Source organism: Colletotrichum jinshuiense, chromosome 5 (genome assembly GCF_051148585.1).
Source record: "Colletotrichum jinshuiense chromosome 5, complete sequence".
NCBI lineage: Eukaryota > Fungi > Ascomycota > Sordariomycetes > Glomerellales > Glomerellaceae > Colletotrichum > Colletotrichum jinshuiense.
The window spans coordinates 4,053,228-4,071,974 of record NC_139312.1 but is presented as its reverse complement, the minus strand read 5'-3'; the positions used below and the strand labels follow the sequence as shown (position 1 = coordinate 4,071,974).

General features: G+C 47.2%; 2 protein-coding genes across 2 annotated transcripts; one reads left to right on the top strand and one right to left on the bottom strand.

The window, feature by feature from the left end:
• Window positions 1-1,696: 1,696 nt before the first annotated feature.
• EsH8_V_000976 (uncharacterized protein) lies at window positions 1,697-2,212 on the bottom strand (the record flags this gene model as incomplete). The annotated part of the gene is made up of 1 exon (XM_083273492.1): window positions 1,697-2,212. The coding sequence occupies one exon, from the start codon at window positions 2,210-2,212 to the stop codon at window positions 1,697-1,699; it is 516 nt and encodes a 171-aa protein (XP_083126207.1).
• A 2,862-nt stretch (window positions 2,213-5,074) lies between these two features.
• Window positions 5,075-6,704, top strand: EsH8_V_000975 (uncharacterized protein; the record flags this gene model as incomplete). The annotated part of the gene is made up of 4 exons (XM_083273491.1): window positions 5,075-5,141; window positions 5,529-5,660; window positions 5,726-6,562; window positions 6,631-6,704. 4 exons carry the CDS (start codon window positions 5,075-5,077, stop codon window positions 6,702-6,704), a joined length of 1,110 nt encoding a protein of 369 aa, XP_083126206.1.
• Window positions 6,705-18,747: the final 12,043 nt, after the last annotated feature.

Genomic DNA, 18,747 nt, shown 5'->3' with positions numbered 1-18,747 from the left:
GTTTTTTATGAAAACCTTGAGCAGGCCAGTTCCCCATGCTGCAAAGAGGTCGCGTAGACGTGGCATTTGCCGCTGTCGCTCTACCAACGCATCAGGTCGCATATCCTCGCATATCCAGGCAGACTGACACCGGGGCGCGGGCCTGTCACTCTTGTCACCCAAAACTGATGTCTACAGTAGAGCAATGGAATATAGTCAACTTACCAGGCTCTTACCGGCACATACGACCATACCCACTGGAGAACTCGGGATCCCGTCCGCTCTCCCATAGATAAGCCAGTGAGGGCCGGATTAGTAGTTGGGTCGGTGACGACCAGCGAATACCTGGTGTTGTATGTGTTATGCTTTTTGCATGAGTTTGTTCTGCATCGGGCCGCCGTTCGGGCGGGGAACCTTGTTGCTCTTGGTATTGACAATGTTGTTATTGACATTGCCATATTGTTCCATATGTTGGATCTGTAATGGTGCCGATGATGCCTACAACACCGACTCTCTAAAGGAACAAAAAAAAGAAAAGGGAATGGCTTCACCCTTCACTTGGCACATAGCGAGTTAGATTTGCATGACCGGGCTGGCTCTAGGAACGAGCAGTTCACCACGCCATATTCTGAGGACAATTCCGAGAATAATGGCGCTCAGCCTTTCCAGCAGCAACATCATGAGGCTCCCTCCACCGCTCCCTCAAGACTATTCATAGTTGAATAGATTATCTTTTATTAATTGCCAAATGAAGTATTGTTGGAATCACAAGTTACCCGTACGGGAGGTAATCGAACGTAAGCAACGAAAGGTCAAAATTGGTACTGTATTCTGGTTGTATATATGTGTGTAGAAGAAGAAAGTAGGTAGGTTGGCAGCAGCAGTAGTAGTGAAGATATCGCTGTTGGCAGCCCGGAGGTTGGATCTCCGGGTTCCGCTGCCGCAGCCGTTGCCGCGGCCGGCTGCTGCTGCTGGCCAGTTACCTGTATTATGGCTGAGTAATCCAATAAGTATAGTAGAGTATCTATTTCAATACTAAATTCAACAACTATGAAAAGGCTTATAGAAGCAATTATTTAGAATAAATTGTTAGAAGGTATATTATAATAGCTTTATTCTGTTAAGCCTTTTCAATAGCTACAGTACTTAGCGGTGTATATTTTCTTTACGCCTACACGTGACTAGCTCACAGGATTCCTTCTTATTCAGTCTCTTTATCTCTATTTCACTTATAGAGAATGCAAGACATTTTCCCCTATAAATCTCTTACGCCCGCTGTAAGTTCTCTTGTCATAAAAAGCAAAATTATAGAGATAGGTAGTTTTGTTTATCACGAGATGAACTGAGTTCTTCACACGAGAAACGTCTTAAATTGGGAAGTTGATTGTTTGGTATGGGCACCCAACTAACTAGAGCTCTACCAAATATGCGAAATAGCCAAGTTACTATTCTCCCTGGTTAGATACAGAAATGCCCCCGGAGCAAAGAAAAATTAACTCAATGGTCAAAAAAAACAAAAAAGAAGAAGAAAAAAAAGACTTTGCTCAAATTTATTCGGCCAAGACGACCAAAGAAGCAGAGAGGTGCGGCTAGCACAATTAGTGACCGCGGCTTAGGCTTAAACAAAGTACCCTCCACCGGTGCAGCGGCTCATAGGAAGCTTCAGAATATTCTTGACGCAAAAGTCTGCAGCCCCAGAGAGCCATGAGATATCGCCTTACCTGCCCGTGCCGTGGTCATTGGCCACCAAAGAGCCAACCTGCTGGTAGGATCCAGGGCAGCCTTGCAGGACACGGCCGTAGTGGCGGACGGTAAGAGGCTTCCAGATCATGATGCCGCAGTTACCCTTTGTTATCGTGCCACGGGACTCCATGGTAGTTGTCGTGGTCCAGGTCCGCGTGTAATCGACTCCAAAGTTGAGGCCAAGGTATTTCATGAGGGTGCCGCTGTCACCACCCCCACTAATGGACACCGAGTTGGCAATGCTGAACCCCTGGCTGACGGCGATGGTCTGTTCGATTGTAGTGGAGCACGCGACGTAGGACATTTGCATATCCCAGTCGACAAAAGATTGTGTCTTTGATGCGTCCACAGCATACGAGGCGGTCGTGGCACATCTGACACGTCTTCCAAGCTTCGACTCGTCTACCTCCTGCTCCTTCGTGGCATTGAAGGCAAGGTACTCCTCATTTAGCTGGGTCGGTTCTAGAAGGATGCCGTGAGACTCGAGCATGGTGTTGTAGTCTAATTTCAAGACAGCGTGGGCTATAGTTCGATAGCGGGTTAGTAAGTCGCACCAAGTACACAGCCTGAAAAAAGACCCTTGAACGTAAATCTGAGAGCATCGTGCGTACCTTGAGTTTTGTTCTAGATGATGACGCATCCATCTGGAACGGGCGTGTCAGGAGTCCATTCAGTGGTGTTCAAGTCGCGGAGAGTGAGACCCTCTACGTCAGCATCCACGGCCAAGCCTAGAACTAGAGGATGAAGGATTAAAGACAACATATTGGGTGTATGGCAGACTGGCCAAGTTTTCGATTGAAGCGATTGTGAGATGCTAGTAGTTGAAAATTATTATAGAGCCATTGCCAGCTTTAATCCATTTAAACCTTTAGACTTGCCTCCTTCATGACTAGTGCCACGACCTTATTGGATGTATGACTGATCACTATACCTTCTGGAGCCTAGATCTAGCACAACTACTTATAGCATGTACGACCACTGTTTGAGTATCAACCTCAGCACCCTGTTAACACAAACCCTACTGTCGGATATCTGACTGTAACAGCAAGAAACCTTCCGGCTTGATTAACAGGTTCTCAGAATAAGGTACTAACGGTCTTTTTATGCCTGGTGTGGTACATCATGTAAGTGCGCTGATTCATCACGAACGTAAGGTGCTTTGGGTATATACTAAGTTCGATAGTTGATAGTCTGTTCTGGAAACTCTTTAGGTCTATGTAAGATGTATTGAAGATCGAATGAGCCTGCGAAGCACCAAAACACCTTACTGCGATGAATTTCATACATCACATATCATGTCAGTAAACCCAACCTGGCCTGTCCCGTCATGAAGTCTTTTTGCCTACCTTACGAGCGTTGATGAACCTCCCGACTTCAGAAGGAAACTCTCTGACCCATAAATGTCTTCCGTTCGTGATATTAAGTAGACTACTATCTATCTTCGTACTTGTATTTCCCGCTGGAAAGTATTTTCGGAGGAGGGATTTCATGTTAGCCAGAGCTCTTTTCAATGTTAGTTGACTCTTAGCTGACATCGGTACAGTGGTGTTCGCATATGTGCTGCTTACCTTTGCCTTGTGATATGTCCCGGGTTCATAGATGAATATAATAGAAGCGGCTTGAGGGTATACAGTAGCATACGATCTTCAAACTCAGCGGCTGGGTCACTTGGGGGGTGGTGTTTGAAGTAAGCCCCACAATAATCTTGTTGGTGCATTCGATGATGCTCTGTTCTCCAATAGGCAAATTCCATCTCGTGGTGGGCGTAGTACCCACTGGAGTCAAATACGTAAAGCTTTTCAGTGTCATCCGCGGTGCCGAAATTGCCATTCCATAAGTCTCCGTGAATGAAAGTTGGCTCGATTCTTTTGTCCCCGTCGCGTAATGAAGACAAAAGCTTTGGGATAACATGGTGTATGACCTCGACAATGGCAGTGTGAAGATCTTCCCAATGGCCGTTGGCTAGAACATTGTAGTGGTAGACCTGGAACAAGATTTTGGCGAAGAGGATATGCCAGTGCTGTTCCCATCCTTTCAGATAACATAACATTCCGTCGAAGTTGCAGCCAGCTGTCCCATAGCTTTTCGAAGTGCCCTTGGATGCACTATGCAACCTAGCGATAAGAGCGCCTGTCGCGTCAGGATCCGGCAGATCACGGTTGTCAAATTTGATGAATTGAGTCAGGAGGAAGAATCCTTCGTTAGACCCTGAAATTTCAAGACTCCCACAGCTGATTGGTTTTGGCACATGGTCCGGAATCAGCGAGTACAGCTTGCATTGAGACTGGTACTCGCTTGCAAGCAAGTTCTTCCCGAGGTCCCCCGTACCATACTAATAAAGAAGATTTCAGTCACGATGGCGATTTCAAGTTAATTGACAAACTTACCTTTGCAAAGAAGTAAACGTCACCATTGTCTTGGTCTAGCGTCTCTACGCGACCGATACGAAACCATGAACAATGGTCACCGTGGTCAGTTGCCCGCAAGATAGTGGTCCCAGCCGGGAACGCTTGGCCTCGTTAGCGCATCCAAAGCTTCAAAGGGATTCCGGCCTGACCTTCTACGACTGCGTTGAATAGAGGAAATCCGCCCTCAATGTGCCGAAACTTCTCATGAGATTGATCATCGCTTTCAAAAGACGGCGTCAATTCATGAGCCACCATTTTTCAATAATTTAACGACGAAGCTGTGTACTTAATTTGACATGGAGGGTCTCATTGTGAATATTAGCCTGCGAAAACAGACCTCGCTATTTGTAAGAAAGAAAGTGCTGGTCTTTCGTAACCACCGACCAGTTATCGTCTCATTTACCCCGCTCTGGCGGTCCCTCTGGCTGTCCATCCGGTATCGCTGTGGCTTGACTTTGATGACGTACAGCGTAAGATACGGTTATTACTAGGAAAGACGCGCTGTTTTTCTGATGTTGTACTCGTTATATTCCCTTATCTTGGTCCTTGTCAGCCAAGCCATGGCACTACGACAGACACCTCGCAGCCTGCCTCAAATCTGCAAGGATGGTCTGGCTGCTCTTGTGACCAAAGACGGGCTGCAGAGTGTGTGGGTGCACAGCATTATACCAATCAGGCAGGAGATCAAGGCCATGATATGAGGACCTTTTTGCGGCTCTTTGCATTGCTTTGGTGACTGCGCGTACAAACCTAGAGCTTGCGCCTACTTATTCAGGAGTGAGGTTAAAAGTCGCCATCGGGATTGTCTTTTTTTTACCTGCCGAAGTACACCTAGGTCCTCAGTGGAAAGTTTTCAGCCAGCTCACAGCTTCTCGGACTTCTTCGCAACATTCGACTACCTGCATTACTACAATCGCATCCTCGCTAATCAGCCAACCTTCGCAATGAATCGTGACTCGGAAATTGCCAGCCCTCACAGTCATGCAAATGGCCGTCCTAATGGCCGTTTCAGTGGTAGTTCTTATACTGATACCGGTCTAGATGTGAGAATTTTAGATGTCCCCCTCGCGCGCGCCCAGGTGCTGAACAGAGTGAAACGTACAGATAAACCGCTTCCAACACTTACACCAGGCCGACCCGGAGGGAGCCTTGCTCCTGCGACGAGTACGTCATTTTACACACTTACTTGTGGTGGTCTAGACATTATCTGACAGTAATCTACGCTTAGGAAATGTCACGAGACATGAACTCACTCAATCTCAGCGCACCTGAAAGCTATATGACACTTGCGGTCCGTGAAGCTTTGGGTGCACCGCTGCCACGTAAGATGAGGACTTTCTGTGCACCACCCAATCGGGTTGTTTCAATGTTGTGTAATGCTCTAATGTTGGACAACAGCCTCCGAGGGTTACCCGGATCGTCGTTATCATAGTGGAAGACACATAGTCAATGAAATTGAAGAGCTGTGCTGGCGCCGTGCTCTAGAGACATTTGACCTGTCAGCTGAGACATGGGGCGTAAACGTTCAGGGTACGTCAAGTTTCAAAAGATTTCAGAATCATCATTCCGACTGACAACAAGCTAACTTGAATTAGCGTTCTCCGGTTCATTGGCTAATTTGTACACCTACACCGCTCTTTTGGAGCCGGGCGACACACTTTTCCACATGGAGCTTTCACATGGTGGCCACCTTTCTCATGGACACCAGACGTCAAAACGCAAGGTTTCGGAGAGTGCCTTCAAGTTCAACGCAGTAGCGTACCATGTCAATCTCGAAACCGGGATCATTGACTACGATGGGCTCCACGAGTTGGCCCAGCAGCATAAGCCCAAGATCATCACCGTGGGTGGGTCATCCTACAGTCGCTTGATAGACTACGAAAACATGCGGAAGATTGCCGATGATGTCGGCGCTCTGCTTCACTGTGATATGGCTCATTTCTGTGGACTGGTCGCCGGTCGCGCAATCCCGTCGCCTTTTCCATTCTGCGACGTTGTCACGACAACAACATACAAGTCGTTCTGTGGACCCAAAGGAGCAATCATCTTTTACAGAAGTTGGATGAAAGACAAGATCAACAGCACTGTTTTCCCTCGTTATCAAGCCGCGCGCGACTACAGTGTCGTTCTTGCAATTTCAGTAGCGTTGTGGCAATCGCAATCATCGGTATATCGAGAGCAACAGAGGCAGGTTGTCGAGGCTTCCCGCATACTGGCAGCTTCACTAATCGAACTTGGGTACACCATCGTCGGGGGTGGCACAGACACCCACATGGTCGTCATCGACTTGAAACCCCGCAAGATCGATGCAGCTGAAGCAGAGAAAACTTTGGAATTGATCAATATCATCTGCAATCAGAATAGCATTCCCGGTGACCAGGGTGGCAATTGTTCTGGCCTGCGTCTAGGAACACCCCCAATGGTCCTCAGGGGTATGCCATTACATGCATTCAATAAAGCTGCAGTATTGGTACATCAAGCACTGGAGGTTACGCGTAAGATCCACGCAGAGATGGTGCCATGTCAACAGACGAGCGCTTGTTCTCGCCAATCAAGACGTATCAGGGTACTTGAGCAGTTCGTGGACATCGCGCGGAAACATTCAATGATCGAGAATCTCAAATCACAGGTAGCAATCATAGTCTCTGCACATCCACCACCTTGGCACGAGAGAAGTTCATAGAACGTAGATGCTGGAAGCCAAGAACAGAAGCCTATTCGCAAAGAACACATTCATATTTAGTAACCAGTCTACAATATCATTCTATTACATCGCTAAGGGACTGTCACATTCGGGCGTATGCCGGTAACAGTGATGTCTTTCTCAGGGTCATATTTCTCCAGGGTGTCTAATGGTGCATACTCATGACAAAGGTACAGCATGTCGTTATAGGCACTGATAAGTTAGTCTGAAGCTCACTAAATCTGGCTGTGGATGTGGAAGGACTTACATCTCTCTCGAAACACTTCCAGGATGCCCCGCTGCCTGATTCAAGAGAGCACGGATGCTGTAGAGTCGGTTACGATCATCCCATTCTTCGGCTGGCTCAGAGGGCTCAAAGTGACGTTGATAAAGTCGCTGGTAAATTGGTGCGTTGAAATGATGTGCCCAGGGACATCTCCATGTACCGAACTCACATTCGTTGTGAGCATAGACGCATCCTGGATCGAAGGCAATGGTATCCCCAGTCTCCATATCAATGCCAACGTTGCCCTCCCACAAGTCCCCATGGATCAAGGTTGGCTTGATGGTTCGTCCGTCAGCCTGCAAAATACCCAGTAGCCTTGGTATGACCTTTTTAATGAGTTGTTCACAGGCCGCGTCGTACTCTGGCCAGGGAGGATTGACCTCATTATCATATCTGATGACGTCTTGGAGTTGATGAGTGAATGATGCCGCCCAGCTCTTCTCCCAAGTCACTGTACGGACCATCACTCCACAAACAGTGGCGACCTGGAACCCAAACATCCCATTTGGAGAGGTCCCTCTTCGGTGAAGTTCTGCGATTTTCGAAGTGAAACGCATAGGTTCAGGGGCTTTTGAAAGATCCATGTCGTGAAAGTCACCTAGGAACCAGTAAACTGTGGCTTCTCCCTGCTGATACTTTCCCCATCCAGCTGCTTTGGGGACAAATGCAGTGATGAGCTCGTTGATAGAATTTGCAGAATGCAATTCGCCTTCAGTCAAGGCCCGAGCCCCCTTGCCTGTGGCTAGCTATATTGTTAATGAGTACATTGGTAAAATACAATGAACGCCGCTGTACAGACCTTGAGAAAGTAACGTTTTGGGGAATTTTCAGGCAAAATGACAGATATTTTGGCTGTCTTTGTCCAAGCCGATATGCCCCATGATTCCGCTGATAGAACTCTCGTTCCAATAGGCATAGCTAGCATGATTTAAATTTGCATTAGTACATCTGCAATATTGTATAAATACTTAGGATCCTTACCAGAAACCACTGATATGTGAAGTGGAAAGTTTCCACTGATATCTCGCATCCATTTCGAATCGTCTGGCATCTTTTGGTCCTTGATGATGCGCAATCCTCATCTGGAAAGTCAAATGTCTTCAAATCTATTCCGAGACTAAGGGCTACTTATATAATGATATGTCATTCCTCCGGCCTCGTTAAGCTATGGGTTGAATGATAAGCTGTTGTCTTGGCAGGCACAGTTTCCCCACGAACTAAAATAAAACCACAAAATTCGATCCGATAAGAGAATATCCGATTAAATGATAAAACATGGGGCAATAAAGACAATCAAGTTGGATGCCTTGCATGTGCCAGTGGCCGATTCTGCTGTAATAAATTTCCAGCACTCTCGGATCATTCTGGCATACCGTTGGAGGGGTTGTGTACCAGACTTCTCACCGAAAAATGATATGATTGGCGATGCCGGTCAATAGTATCTCGGTGCCTTATAAGAATGATGTGAGAATGGAAGGTGGTCGGTCGTGTTCTGTGTTCCTGCTGCATGACCGGCCGGTCGCATCCTGTTTCAGGCGCCACCCACACCACACGCATTCTTCTGCACACCTACAGATGATGAACCAAGTCTGGCAACCTCTCTGCATATTTATTGTCTCGTGCATGTATGCCTGCATTTCCAAGGCTCGTTTGAGACCATCAATGGGAACTGATGATTAGATTCGCGCTACAATTGGTGGAAATAGTTGATCTCAAGCAGAATTGCCTTATCTCGAGTCTGGTCGCTTATTGAATTCGACGTAGCCTGCCTCGGGCGTAAGCCACCAATAATCAAGTAGACATGGGAGTATGTAGGGCTGAGCTGATGCTCAGAGCCGCATCTTTCAGGGTCTATGAGGTTTCCCGAACCACGAAGCCACTTCTCTATTCTTTTCTGAGCACATTCGTTCATAGACTAGCTTTGTACTTTACTAGCCGCTGGCCTTGCCCGTAGCGTTTGGCACAGTAACTTCTTTTGCAGTCCCTATCTCGAGAAGGACACTATGAAATGTGTTGTCGGTAAATATATTCGCCAACTCTCCTATCGATACTTCCCTACTATAAGTACTCTGCCAGAAGAGGGATCATTTCTTCGCTTCTCCTTATCCTGTTTCTGTGGCTGCTGAAGACGAATTACGACCTTGCGGATCCACTAGTGGCTGTCCTACCCTCGGTGTGTCGTTGGTGCAGTGCATGGGTTGGCGGCAAGCCATTTAGAGTCTGGCCCGATACAACTTCATTTAGCTTGTGTACGATATACCGCGCGTGAAATTCCACAAGGTAGCGTTGCTCAAAACTGCTCTTGTCAGTACGTCGAAAGGTCGCGATGCCAAAGATAGTAAGCACCTTAATTCATTTTGTCTTGTTATCTCAATGTGGCATGTTACTCACCATATTCCTTGCACTCATCAGTTCCGCAATCCGTTCAAGTCGAGGTCGAGATCCTCAGGAGTTTCAACGCCAAACCATGGACGTCGACAAAGCCAGCGAGTCGATCCCTCGTCACAGCAAGAGATCCTCAGCCTTCCTTCACGCCAGTCAACACTTGTTCAATCCACAACCGCAGCATCCGAATCAAAGCCTCTCGAGAGCACCTCGAGCCATGGATACGTGCCGCATCGCATAGACTCGGGCGCTGCGTCTGAATCTGATGCTGGATCCGTTGGATTAAGCGTCATTTACAGTCCAGACCATGGCCATAAGGCAGACATTGTTTTTGTGCATGGCCTTGGGGGGACGAGCCGGCACACTTGGTCGAAGCACAAAAACCCAGAACTCTTTTGGCCTCTGACATTCTTGCCCCTCGAGCCTGATATCTGCCTTGCCCGGATTCTCACATTTGGTTATAATGCCAATTTTCGCAAGGCAGGAAACGTTAGCAGATCCATCCTCGACTTTGCCAAAGACCTTTTGTTTGACATGAGATTCTCTGAAGACGGGCAGAAGAATGATCTCAGAATGGGCGATGTGAGTAGATTCAGCTACTGTTACACGTGAGAAACTGAAATTTGAACTCCCAGGTTCCCTTGATTTTTGTAGTTCACAGTATGGGCGGCCTTATCGTCAAGGAGGTGGGTAGTTCGTCAAGAATCTGTAGGCTATTTCAGAAATTGACATAGAGCACTAGGCCTACATACAGGGACAAAACGACCCTGATTATCAAGCTATCATCAAGTCAATCTCAGCGATCACATTCCTTGCAACTCCTCATCGCGGTACCAACTTGGCTGAGATCTTGAACAGAATACTGCAGTCAACCTTCGTCAACAACTCGAAACAATACATCTCCGAACTGTCCAACAACTCATTTATGTTGCAAAAGCTCAACGAGCAATTTCGCCACATTGCACCAAAACTAGACATAGTGTCCTTCTATGAGACCCAACCTACCTCAATCGGCGTCAAGAATCTTCGTGTTGTAAGTAAACTATTGTTATTCTACCGTTTCCCCAACTGATAATCCACAGATGGTTCTAGAAAAAGATTCCTCTGTATTAGGATACCCGGGAGAAACTTCGAAAGCATTGGATGCTGATCATCATGGGATTTGCAAATATGAAAGTCCTCGAGATCCAAACTACGTTACCGTCAGAAACGTCTTGAAATCGCTCATTAGTAAAATCCTTTCGTCCAACCGATCAAAAGAGTCAACTTTGCTTAACCGGAGGAAATCGCTCGATGTCAAGTCTTATCTCGGTGTCATGGAATTGCCGGATGTCGACTTCATCTTTTTTCGAGATCAGTGGGCCGAAGGAACGGGACGATGGATCCTCGAGGAGAATCTTTATTCAGAGTGGCTACAAGCAGCCGACTCCGGCCCGTATCTGCTGTGGTTGAATGGCAATGCCGGGACAGGGAAGTCGGTTCTTTCGTCATTCCTCATCAACACACTGGCTGAAAAGGGTCTCGAATGTCAATACTTCTTCATAAGATCCGGGGACCAGAAAAAGAAAACCCTCAGTCTATTGCTAAGGACTATCGCATACCAAATAGCACAAAGGTTTCCGGACTTTTCTGACAAAGTACTCCAGCTTGTTGACCAGGCCATTGACTTCAACACTGCGGACTCAAATACCATTTGGGAGCGCATCTTCAAATCTTTGCTTTTCAAGATGAAGGGTCTACCGCCATTGTACTGGATTGTGGACGGCCTCGATGAAGCGGATAGTTCAAGAGCAATCATACGGCAATTTTCCGGCATCAAATCGTCATGCGTACCGATACGCATTCTCCTCGTCAGTAGGGACACGTCAGAGATTGCGACCGCAATCCAGAGAGTCTCAAATACTCTGAAAGTTGGCAAGATAAGGATGGAAGGTCATCTCGAAGACTTGAGATGTTACATTCGTCAAGAACTTAATATGTCAGGCAGCGTTGAGTACAGGGAGAGCATCTCCAACAGAATTATTGATGGATCTCAAAACATCTTTCTCGTGAGTATTTTCATAATTATCAATGCTTAGTGAGAGATGACTAATTAATCAGTGGGTGCGATTTGTTATCGACAAACTCAACTCGTGCCATACAAACGAGGATGTTGAGCTCGTTCTTCATGAACTGCCTTCGGGCATGGAGGCACTGTACGATCGAATGGCAGCGAAGATATCGAACAGTTTATCCCCAAGAGACCACAAACTGGCTTTCAGTGTCTTACAACGCGTATCGTGCTCATTTCGAGTTCTGACCGTCGCCGAACTATCAGAGTCTTTGCCCGAGGACACATCACAAATCCTCGACATGCAACGTTCGATTGTGGATCTTTGTGCTGGATTTACCGTGATTGATAATGGGGCAAATGTATCCATGATTCATGAGACAGCAAGAGAATACCTGCTTAATGCAGAGGGTGTGTTGTGTATCGACCGCGCCACTGCCCACGAGCAGATGTTCTTGAGCTGTGTTCGGAACTTGATGGATCCGAGTCTGCGAACAAAGTTGCGAAGAAAACAAAAGCCCGTATTCCTGGACTATGCCACAAACTGGTGGTCTTTTCATCTCGCTTTCACCTCCGTGGATTCACAACTCGTTGTACAGGAGCTCCAAAAATTCCTACTTGGGTCTTCAGTTTTGACATGGATCGAAATTCTAGCTGTCAACAAACAGCTCCGACAACTCATCCAGGCATCAAAGAATCTTCTGAAGTATTGCGGGCAGCTTGAAGAGTCCAAAGCAAATCTTCTGACCAGAGATCTATTCAAAAGCTGGGCCATGGACTTTGTCAAGATTGTAGGAAAATTCGGAAGCTTCTTACAGAGAGACTCGGAATCCATTTACAGAATGATCCCTCCTTTCTGTCCCCAAGGTTCTTCAATTTATCAGCAATTCGGCAGGTCTGAAAGTATGAGCCTTGCAGTTTCCGGATTATCTTCCATTGATTGGGATGACTTACTTGCACGACTCTCTACTGGCATTGGAACATACACTGCATCTATTTCGGCTGCTGGAGCCCAGATCGCCATTCTCACGTCACCCGGGAATGTTTTCCTGTATGACTCTTCGACTTTCGAAGAAAACTCTGCAAGCCCATTTCAGCACAATGAGCCTGTGTACCGAACTGTATTGAATACTTCGGGGACATTGCTGGCTTCATATGGTTATCGCACAACGAAAGTTTGGCACATTCCAACAAGCAAATGCATTGTGTTTGTCAGCAATGACGAGTCAAGATCGAGGCCACTCGCCTTGCTTTTTGTCAACAACGATGCCACACTTCTGATAGGCACAGATGACAGACGCGTGCGGTCTCTTGATATTTCAGAGTTCACGACAACTTGGAAATTAATCGCTACGCTTGATGAACCCGAGCTTGAGGGTCATCTGTTGAACTCTGCCAGCCATATGGCGTTCAATCCAGATGCCAGCCTGATATCCGTTGCTTACAGGGGTCACCCAATCGCAGCTTGGGACCTTGATGGCCAACTTCACATTGGACACTGCTGGAAACCCGGTCGAGAAAAAATGTCATATGGCGAGGTCATTGATGCCTGTTGGCACCCCCACTACCCAGAGCTTTGGGGACTTTACCTGGAAGGGGTGGTATTCAGATGGCGACCTTACGAGGGTAAGGTCGAAGAGTTTCCCGTCACTGGAGTATCCAGATTTGAACTCAGCAAAGATGGCAATCTGTTCACGACTGGGGATGTACATGGAACAGTTAAAGTATACACCACGTCGCATTTCAAGCTGATATATCAGCTTGCATCGCAAGATCCTGTTCTCGGGCTAACATTCAGCCCTGATTCGCGCCGTATTTACGACATAAGAGGTTATTACGGCAATTCCTGGGAACCGAACGCTCTCTTGCGATATGCAGAGCAAACCAACAAGGGCGCCGATAGCGACAGTGAAACAGATAGTCTTCAGCTTTCCACCGTTTCAGCAAATGCTTGTCATTGGATAGACTCTGTTACAGCTCTTGCAACTTCACCTACCGGACGGCGATACTGTTTTGGAACTGAAAAGGGAATGATTGAACTGCACGACATACATCTTGGAAAGCTTCAAAACTACCAAGCTTCGAAAAGCTACCTCAGTATAGAGGCAATTTGTTGGAGCAGCAACGGAAAGTATGTGGCTTTCTCTGACTCCAGCAAGACTGTCTTTGTTGTTTCATTACCGTCTTCCGGAGATCGCGACGTGTCCCTGGAACCGAGCATTCAACTGGCGATGGCAAGCATTGCAACCGGGCACATCTGTCAGTTGCTGTTCAAAGAAACCTCAGATTTTCTGCTCGTATACACGGAGTGCAAGGTCTGCATCATTTCCATCTCATCTAAGGAAATCATTCAGTCCTTTGTCCCGAAGACTAGCGGCTGTAGGTGGATTATCCACCCCCATGACCCGGATCTCATCATTGGATTCGGGCCTGGCATAATTCATGTCCTTGACTGGGATTTGAATGTACGTCAAACGATCGCCTTCAACAATTTTCACCCGAACAATGAGGGCTTTGCCCCAGGCGCGAACTCTTCTCCAACTAGTTTTGTCATTGATCGGGTTCTCATAACTCAAGACAAAAAGCATGTTATGTTCCAGCAGTCAGCAGCGGAGAGGAATTCGAGAGAGAGGTCTTTCTTTGCTTTCTCAACCTCTGCATTCCCAACTTCATTCACTCCTGCCAGTCAACAACAGGAGAGAGCCCCGGCATTCCTTTCTGCCGTAGAGCTACCCGATGAACTGATGTTGGACACAGCTCTTATACTCTGTTTTCTGACCAAAGACCGCCTCGTTCTTCTTTCAAAATCCTTCTCCGTCCGTTCGGTACATGTTTCTTTTGATCTCGACAAATCTTTTTCTGGCAACGCAGACATTACGGGCAGCATCGTGCCTGCTGACGAAGAAACAAAAGCCTTGGGGTGCCTAAAGAAAGAGACCCTATTGGAGAAGAATGTGGCAGAATTGTTCTCATTTCCAGGAGACTGGATCAGTCGGGAGTGTTTAGCGTTATGCTCAGTATGGCAAGCTGAAAAATCGCTTCTATGCCCAAGAAATGGGGAGGTTGCGGTTGTTAGATGTTCCGCTTTGAACTGACATCGTCATCAAGTTATTTCTCTCCTGGCTTAACACATTCGTCAACGTGTATATTGTGGAAAGCATGCTGTACTGCTAGATATGAGTTTTTCTTTTTGGTGTTTCTCTTGTTCTATTCTATTACGTGGGCGTTCTCTCGGCGTTTGGCTTTTCATGGATTGCGATTCTCGAGAGCTGCTTGCCGCCACCTTGTCCCCCTATGATAATCAATGCAAGAAAGGACCATTGCCAACGAGATCAAAGCACTTAGCAACGTGAATGTCCACCCAACGCCCATATTATCCAGCATTTTCTGCAAAAAAGCCACAGCAATAGTTGCCAGCGTACATCGTATCAAGTTGCTCGAGGCTTGAGCGGCCGCAGCTGCATTGTGATTCTTGTCTGTTAACAGCGTGTTGTAGATCTGTTAAAATATTTAGTTGGACTCTGTCAGGGAAGCTCATGGTTATTCGGTCAAGCTTACGCTGGAAACAAATTGTAAAGACATTCCAAGAATGAATTGAAGAACAAGAGGGATTGCAATATGCTATTCGAGTCAGTTTCAGGCAGCCATACGATCTTAGCAATCAGCTGTACACACCCGGCGATAGTGTACTACCCAGCCATACGCAACAAGAGCTAAGATGGTAGTAGCAAGTGGTGCCCATATGGCGCTGAGACGTGCTTTCTCGATCGGAAAATTATCCAGGTCGTCTCCAGCGATTTTGTCTGTGGGCAGTCCTCGTCTTGTCCGGGCATTGCGGTAAGATGTATCCAAAATCGGACCGGAAATCAAGGTCGATACTATCGAGCCCACGCCGAAGGGTAAGTAGATCAGGCTTGTCTGCCACTGATTTAGGCTGTAAACGTCGATAAATAATATCGATAGAGAGGTACAGACACACGTGTAAACCAGGTAGAGAAGGCCGGCCGCAAATATGACAACAGTGTTATCTCGACGGAAAAGAATTGTGATGGATTTCCATGGATTTGGCATTCGCATTTTCGACTGAGGTCTCTCTTGGTCGTCCGTTTCTTTCCAATGGTGCATAAACCCCTGATATGGCAGTCGAGAGTATTTTGGCGGGGGGGTCAAACCGCTGCCAACGACTTGTCGACAAGTTTCGGGCAACAGAAATATGACCAACACAAGGCAGAGTCCTGCGGCTATGCAAAGGAACCAGAATATCCAAGGCCATCCTGCAGCGTAAGTCAAGAGTCCGCCAATAATCGGACCAACGCTCGGTCCGATCGTGACGCTAACAGCGGTCAGTATATATGATGAAAATTGAATCGATACATGCATAGAGATCAAATGGCCAGGAACAAACCTGAAAGAAACTACGCTAACAAATGAACCGCGCTCAGCTGGTGACGCAATGTCTGCGATAACACCATACACGAAAGCATTTGTGCCTGTTAGCATTAGCCAATTTTCCATGCCGTGGCCCTAACAATCAATGACATGTGACTACATGTAAACTTACCAGAAATTGCCAATGCCTGTAGTGCTCTCAGACCTATCAACGCAGGATATGTTTTCGACAACGCAATAGTCACGTTGGCCACGAAATAGAGACTAAGCGTTATCAAATACACCGGACGTCGACCAAGGACATCAGCAAAGTCCCCGAACATGGCAGGGGCAACTGTAGCGACCGCTAGGTAGGATGTTATCGTCAAATTAATCTTGTCTATAGAAACAGATAATGTCTCCGAGAGTGCGTGAATGGCCGGATAGTAGATAAAGCTACTCAATCCTGAAAACCAAGTCGCGTAGGATACGATGGAGATGATGATCCATTTCTCGACCCTAGTGAACTCGGAGTATCGTCCTGGTCTTTGAGGGATAGAAATTTGATCTGAGCGCTCAACGTCCATTGTATCAAGGGAAGATTGTGTGATTGGTCTGAGTGAAAGATGTGTAAGCTCCCGCTGTGGTTGCAGTTAAAGACCGGATCAGACATTGAATGCATGGGGTCGGATAGCAGGCATTTATCTACCTAAGGCTGTTGGCTCAGGCGTTTTCTCTCTTCCGAGGTCGGAGATGGGGTCATGCAGCTGCAGACTGCAAGAAGGTAATATGTGGCTTGAAGGCCAAGGCCACAAGACAGAACATGGGCTTGCTAATGCTTGCTGCGCTTACTCGTTATGCTCACCCTACCCATCGCTGGTCTCCACTGATCGAAGCAAACGACCGAATGACCGAGACCGAAAAGAGGAGAGTAAACATGCATTGACTCAGCCTTCCCATTTCGGGGAATTATCCAAAACCCTGGTCGCATCCCCCTGCGGGCTCACGTACGTACATGTAGATTCAATTTGCGACGCTGATGTTGATATCTATTTCACTCATAGCGGTCTTTAAGAGAGACGAGTGCTGAAACGAGAAGGTCTTATTGTTCGTTCCGCAACCGATTGTGTATGAGGTTATTGTTGTACCGCTGTCTTCTTCAAAGGATGAGGGCAGTGTCGTGACCATTCTATGGCCTATAACCCCGTTTCTTGCTGAGTTCCCCGTCGTAGTTCTTACTGTCTATCTGGCCTGGATTGCCTTAATGGCCTTTTCTATATCATTACTAACTACTGTGCCTATCCGTCCTTCCTACGGAGCTACCGGATATTCTTCAATAGTTTTAAGTCTGTCAAGGAGTAGGTCGAGGTAGGCCGCCGCTATTAACTAGAAGGATGATGGAAACAGTCTAAAGATTACCGCCCTGAGACGTTGGAGTGAATGAGTCTTTGAAGGCTTTGTATCCGCACCCATAACGTCGTTGACTTTTTTTCGAACCTTTTTTGTGCTGATGGTATGCCTGACTCCGCCTAAGCTATTGCCGTGGTTATTGTGTTGAAGGTTCCTACGATCACCTGGGCTTTTTTCCTCTGTACCCGGTTGATTACCCTCATTTGCGCTACTCGATACCTATATCTCCAGATATTTGATGCTTAGTCTACCGTTGGCGCTACGGCTATTATGAAGAGCTATCTGACCGTTGCTGAAGGAAGATCTTTGAGCTGCCTGAGCCCTAGCGCGGCCTCCAGCCCCTTTGTCGTTGCATCTATAATATGCTTTTTAAAATATAGTCTCGTCTCCATTATTACCTTTAGTATCTTAAATGGGTCCTTTGGTTGATAGTATCACCTTTGATGACGAAGCTGGACGAGACTTTTGGTAGCTTCTAGTTGCGCGTGAAATTGATGATGGCCGTCTGGTTGGTTTTGAACGTTGCCTCGCTTCGCTTTTCCTAATTGAGAATTCGATTGATGATATATTGAATCCATTGACGATTTGCTTTTCGCGATTGGCCTATGACCTTATTAATAGAGACCAGCGCCCAACCATTCTCATCGATCTGTTGCTGTAGTAGGTTGGCGTCGAAGAGGAAGAGCACCTGGTGATAACGGCGAGCCCTTAGGTAGCCCGCCTTGAGTTTCACGATCGACTCACGACATGTAGTGTGGTAGTGGCCTACCTTGACGTAGCGTCCGTGCATTTGGGGGCTTGTGCACTGGTCCGCTTTATGCCTCAAATTTGCTGGCAGCCAAAGCACTGCCGGATCGCGCGGCCGCCGCTTAAACGCCATCGTCGTACCAGACTTCCCGCCAATATAGAAGAAGCCCTCTGAGATCGGTCTATGCGTATTATTGGCCTTGGTCACGAACACGGCCGTAGGACCGCAAGCCTCTGGCACGTCTTTCTTGCCAAGCCAAAACATCTTGGCCACCGTAGTCTCGTTTTCCTCGGACACCTGTGTTCTGGGACCAAAGCTTTTCTACGCGATCTGCTTCAGCAGCTTGTGTTCAGCTTCATCACGACAAATAATTCGGATTAGATATAAAAAGCATAAAGTATACCGTGATGGCTTGACCCCGCCAGCTACCATATCCATTTATCGAGCGCATCTCCTATTCCGCAGCGGCCCGTACCCGACCTGCACCGGGCTTGTCGCTGCCGTCTTTAATCCTAGACATATCAATCATATAGAAGAGTAGGTCGCTACGGCTGAGTAGCGTGGTAGCTCCTACGGTAATCGTCCGCGACTTATGTACTTGGGTACCTGATCCGGTCCGAACGACGTCCACTATAGCAGACTTGGGCCGTTCCGCGTCGCAACCACTAATGCGAAGGCTTCAGGTTT